Raw genomic sequence first — 2,079 nt, 5'->3', positions numbered from 1 at the left:
TTTTGGGTTGAGTCCATGAACTTTTGAAGCCCACTTTATATTTTATTCCACTCATCATCTCTTAATAGTATCATTTCAATATGCAACATAAAATCATTAACAAGATATTTATTATTTTTTCTATCTTTTCAAAATTGAGTGACTATTTTATACTTAAAATATATTTAAATTCAAATTAGCTACATTTTAGGTGCTCCATCACCAAATATGGCTCGTGGCTACTAGATTAGACAGTGCCATTGTTTATAGCCTTACATTTTTGTCCACTTGGACAATCTACACTGAAAGCACTGTGTGAACATCTCTAATCATTATTGCGTTCCTATTTCTCCTCGCGTCTCCTGTAGTTTGTTTTGTATAGATAGTTACTGTGCAATTTGGTCTGTGGATAGTTTTAACTTCATTGTGAATTACAGCTTTTAGTATTATAAATTGTCCTCCTTTATTGTGTTTCTGTAGCTTTGGATCTGAACTCTTTGGTAACTCTTTGTCTAAATTCCATCTACCCCTTAATTTTTCACCTGTTTGAATCATTAAGTTTCATTGTATACCATATAAAGTTCATTTGAATCTACTTTCATTTGGGTATATCTTGTAATTTAGACTTCATTTCTATTAAGATTTTCCCATTTTCTTTCTTTCCTGTGTTAAATAACCTCTCTTCTTTTCTGTTTGCTTTTTATACATTTCTAGTCTTAGTTTTAGAATTTCTGGTTCCCAGATAATGGAATTTTTTTCTTATTTTTTCTAGGTTTCTGTATCAAAATGTTTTATATCAAGCCAATTAAGTATAAAGGTTCTATCAAGAAGGGAGAAAAACTGGGAACTCTTTTGCCCTTGCAGAAGGTTTATCCTGGCATACAATCCCATGTACACATTGAAAACTGTGACTTGAGTGATCCAACCATATACCTGTAAATGAAGACAAATGACCAGATTGTCTAAAGAAAGCCACCTGCTTAAAAATCTCAGATGTATAGCCCACTTTTCAAGAAGTTTGTATTCAAACAGAAACATGATGAATGCAAGAAAGAAAACAGCATTTTTATTTCAACTGTCATTTTATTGTGTGTATGTATGTTTGTTGTTTGGTAAATAAAAATATGTAACATTTTATCATTTAATCATTTTACATGTATAATTCAATGCTAAGCCCTGGTGTGGTGCTATAGGATAAGTACTGGACTGGTAGTCTCAAGGTCATTAATTCAAACCCACCAGCTGCTCTTGGAAAGCCTATATAGGGTCGCTATGAGTCAGAGTCAACTGAACAGCACACAACAGCAATTCAATGTTAATTTACCCTTTGGTGCTTGGGTGTCAACTAGTGTTTTAAGGCTTTTTGATCTTTATCTGTCATCTAAGAGACTTAGTGTGTTGTCTTTGTGAATTTCTCCATACTGAAGGCATAGGATAAATAAACAAATGCATTTCTTATACCTATAACTAGCTAACTTTCTGCTTGAAAACAAGAAAAAGCCTGAAGATGTTTCTGTGGTATGGAAATAGAGAGTGGATAGAGTTGGATAGAAAGGAATGTCAGGAAACATGATTATAGAAAACTTGTAAGCCTATCTTCAGCCTATAACTGATTAGAATAGCTAAAAGGAGTGCTAGAACTTGCCCAGTGAAATAGGCCTCTTGTGGAGCCTTTGCAGAGTATAGGACCTTAGGTGGAATCCTGAGTCCTATCCAGAACCTTCTGAGGTGGGACATTCCCACTTGATAGGACAAGCAGACCAGCCTGGAACAGCTAGAGTGACAGAACATACATTTTCAAAGAAAGATCATCAGGAAAAACCCAAAACAAAAATGTCAGTATGACTAGCTACTACAAGAATAAGCAAGCTGTTCTCCAGGAAGCCGTCAAGGCAAGCAATCAAGTTCCTTCAGGACAAACCCCCCTCTAAGATTGAAACTTAAAGGGAACACATGAACAGGCACGTAATCTTGCTGGTTGATCTACTCATGAGTGGAAGAGGGGAAAGGCAGCAATGAAGAAATGAGCTGAGTTCAACCATGGTCCATTGACTACCATTGACCTGGATATGAGTAAAAGAAGAGGAAGGACTGGTTGGT

At 35.5% G+C, this 2,079-nt stretch overlaps 1 protein-coding gene across 1 annotated transcript in view; it reads left to right on the top strand.

Annotated features, from left to right (window-relative positions):
- The window catches only part of LECT2 (leukocyte cell-derived chemotaxin 2), a 33,542-nt gene extending 32,604 nt beyond the window's left edge, over window positions 1-938 (top strand). The window contains exon 5 of the mRNA XM_006866094.1: window positions 752-938. Within this exon, the coding sequence (XP_006866156.1) occupies window positions 752-918 (167 nt within the window). The 3' untranslated portion in view covers window positions 919-938. The remainder of the gene's footprint in view (window positions 1-751) is intronic.
- Window positions 939-2,079: the final 1,141 nt, after the last annotated feature.

Source organism: Chrysochloris asiatica, unplaced genomic scaffold, assembly GCF_000296735.1.
Source record: "Chrysochloris asiatica unplaced genomic scaffold, ChrAsi1.0 scaffold00087, whole genome shotgun sequence".
Classification (NCBI taxonomy): domain Eukaryota; kingdom Metazoa; phylum Chordata; class Mammalia; order Afrosoricida; family Chrysochloridae; genus Chrysochloris; species Chrysochloris asiatica.
This window is presented reverse-complemented; position numbering and strand designations above follow the sequence as displayed.